Below are 3,549 nucleotides of genomic sequence, written 5' to 3'. Positions count from 1 at the left end.
CTCCGCGTCCACACCAGCCGCCGAGAAGTGTCCGCTTTGTGCGCGGGGATCCGCCGTCTAGGACTGCCCGGTTAGGCAGCCCCTTGGAAGACCTGCAGAATCTAACTGACCCTAGCTCATACACACACACACACCACACACGTCTACACTCTCCTCTATCAGATCAGTTAAGATATTGATGTACAAAGAATGAGGGAAACATGGTGAACACAGAACAAATTACATACAACGATATAAGTTATTTGAGAAGAAATTATTGTTAAGACATCAATGTTGCCAGTGAATTAAATGAAAACTTCCAAATATTTCTGATCAAGGTTGGAAAAAACGTTGTGAAGGTCAAAAAAGACAAAGGGGACTACTGTCCATATAACAGACAAAGCAGAAAGCTTACTAAAATGGTTACTTAAATTGCATAGAAGAATTGAAACAAAGAAAGGACATTCAAGGACAGAATATAAGGAACAAGTCTGAAAACTACAATCTGATGAAAGAATCTCAATTTCTGGTTTGGGGTCTTGGAGCACTTTTCTACCTCAGGATGATTGTCCCTTTTGTACCTGCCATCCCATAGAATCTTTTCAGGGCCCTCTTTATGTCTTTGTTTCTCAGACTGTAGATGAAGGGGTTCAGCATGGGTGTGACCGCAGCATACATCACTGAGGCTGCTGCACTTGAGTGTGAGCTGTGGGTAGCAGCAGAGCTGAGATACACTCCTAGGACTGTACCATAAAATAAGGAGACAACTGAGAGGTGAGACGCACAGGTAGAAAATGCTTTATACTTCCCCTGAGCTGATGGGATTCCACAAATGGAGGAAATTATTTTAGAGTAAGAGTAAATGATACCAGTGAGGGGACCAGCACCTAGTAGCATAGCTGCAAAATAAATCACCATGTTATTAAGAAAGGTGTCGGAAAAGGCAAGTTGGAAGACCTGTTGGATTTCACAGAAATAGTGGGCGATCTCAAAGTGTGTACAGAAGGACAGCTGCAATACCATTACGCTTTGTAAGAGGGAATTCAGGGCACTCATGATCCAGGACACCAGAACCAGCAGTCCACAGAGCCAGGGGTTCATGATGACCATGAAGTGCAGGGGGTGGCAGATGGCTACAAAGTGGTCATAGGCCATCACAGTCAAGAGGATGTCATCCAACCCTGCAAATAGTATGCAAAAATACATCTGGGTGATGCAGCCTGCATAGGTTATGACTCTGCTCTGTGTCAGGATGTTCCACAGCATCTTAGGGATGGTGGTGGAGGTGACACAGATGTCTACCAAGGACAGGTTGGAGAGGAAGAAGTAAATGGGCGTGTGGAGGTGGGAGTATGAGCTGAAGGCCAGGATGATGAGCAGGTTTCCCAACATAGTGATCAGGTACATGGAGAGGAAGAGCCCAAATATGAGGGCCTGCAGTGCTGGTTCCTCTGAAAATCCCAGGAGAATAAATTCTGAAATTGGGGTATCATTTCCTCGTCCCATGTGGTGTAGGTGACTTGTAGGAAAGAAAAAATAGCATGATCATTTTTTAAACAATTGGCTATTACTAACACAATTGAAATGCTGCAATTATATTTTGTAGCAAAGCAATCAATATCTATTTTTCCAACATATCCCCTTTAAAACACCCCACCCCAACCCATGACATCTCTCATTAGGAATTTCTGTTCGCCTCTGACCTTTTCCCCAAGGTGGCCATGGACTACACAGTTTTTTTTTGTTGTTGTTCATTTGTTTGCTTTAAAATCTTTATTATTAAGAGTATTACAGATGTCCTCCTTTTTCAACTCCATTACCCCCTTTACCTAGTTCCCATCCCACTGCAGGCCTTCACCATCCTATTGTCTGTGTCCATAGGTAATGAATATATGTGTATAATTATGTTCTTTGGTTAATCTCTTCCCTATTTGTCCCCTTCCCTCTGAGATTCGTCAGTCTGTTCCATGTTTCTATGCCTCTGGTTCTATTTCATTCATCAGTTTATTTTGTTCATTAGATTCCTTTTTCACTTACCTTGATTTTTAGTTTCAATTACTGAGATAAGTTTTTATTGCCATTCTATTCTTCATATTTTCTACCTTTTTTTTCTCCTTTTCTTCCTCCACCTCCTATTTCTCCCCTCCCTCCCCCTCATACTCATTCTTCTTTTCCTTCCTCCTCTTTTTATTCTTCTTTAGAATACCCTTCAACATTTCCTGTAATACTGTTTTGGTGGTGATGAACTGCTTTAGCTTTTTCTTGTATGTGAAGCTCTTTATTTGACCTTCAATTCTGAATGATTGCTTTCCTGGGTAGAGTAATCTTGGTTGTAGGTTCTTGCTATTCATCACTTTGAATATTTCTTGCCACTCCCTTCTGGCCTGCATAGTTTCTGTTGAGAAATCAGCTGACAATTGTATGGGTACTCCCTTGTAGGTAACTAACTCTTTTCTCTTGCAGCTTTTAATATTCTGTCTTTGTCTTTTGCACTTGGCATTTTAATTATGATGTGTCTTGGTGTGGTCCGCTTTGGATTCCTTTTGTTTGGGGTTCTCTGCGCTTGTTGGACTTGTAAGTCTATTTCTTTCACCAGGTGGGGGAAGTTTTCATTCATTATTTCTTCAAATCAGTTTTCAATATCTTGCTCTCTCTATTCTTCTGGCACCCCCATAATTCTGATGTTGGTATGCTTGACATTGTCCCAGAGGCTCCTTGTACTATCTTCATATTTTTGGATTCTTTTTTCTTTTCCGGTTGGGTGTTTTTTGCTTCTTTGTATTTCAAATCTTTGACTTGATTCTTGGGATCCTCTAATCTGCCGTTGGATCTCTGTATATTATTCTTTATTTCAGTCAGTGTACACTTAATTTCTAGTTGATTCTTTTTCATATCCTCGAGGGTCTCACTAAATTTATTTAGTTTAGGCGGTTTCTAGAAGATTCTTAAAAAACCTTGTAACTGTGGTTTTGAACTCTATATCCAGTAGTTTGCTTTCCTCCATTTCTGTCATTTGTGACCTGTTTCTTTTTCTCCGCATTTTGGCTGGTTCCCTGTGTTGCTAGAGTGGCTTTGTGTGCTAAGTGTCCTATAGCGCCCAGTGGCTCAGCTTCCCCAGTTACCTGAGGTGGACACCCTTGGTGCACCTCTTTGTGGGCTGTGTGCACAGTCTTGTTGTAGTTAAGCCTTGATTATTGTTGGTATCTTTGGGAGGAATTGACCTCCAGGCCATTTGGCTGTGAGGATCAGCTGTGTCTACGATGGGAGAATTTCTATGCTGGAGACACCTTTATGGGAGAAGACTTGCTTCAGTGGGGCTTTGGTGCTCACTGAGTCTGCCCCTTGAGTGTGTCCCTTATGGATCTGAGGAGTTGTAATCTGGATGGTCCCACTCTGACCACTGGGTACACTGGCTTTTGGATCTCCAAGGAGGTGCAAATTTAGCCTCTGCCTGAGGCCACCCAGCAGGAGCTACAGAGAGATCTGCAGATTCCTCTTCTTTGTTTGGGCTTTGAAGGTGCCCAGATGAGGCCCAGCTGTGAAGCAATGCAAGCTGCTATGGGGCCTTAG

At 42.4% G+C, this 3,549-nt stretch overlaps 1 protein-coding gene across 1 annotated transcript; it reads right to left on the bottom strand.

The window, feature by feature from the left end:
• Window positions 1-531: 531 nt before the first annotated feature.
• LOC307100009 (olfactory receptor 7A10-like) lies at window positions 532-1,485 on the bottom strand (the record flags this gene model as incomplete). Its single annotated transcript, XM_079772274.1, has 1 exon — window positions 532-1,485. One exon carries the CDS (start codon window positions 1,483-1,485, stop codon window positions 532-534), a length of 954 nt encoding a protein of 317 aa, XP_079628400.1.
• Between the last annotated feature and the right edge of the window lie 2,064 nt (window positions 1,486-3,549).

Source organism: Cnephaeus nilssonii (genome assembly GCF_951640355.1).
Source record: "Cnephaeus nilssonii genome assembly, chromosome: 5".
NCBI classification, from domain to species: domain Eukaryota; kingdom Metazoa; phylum Chordata; class Mammalia; order Chiroptera; family Vespertilionidae; genus Cnephaeus; species Cnephaeus nilssonii.
This window is presented reverse-complemented; position numbering and strand designations above follow the sequence as displayed.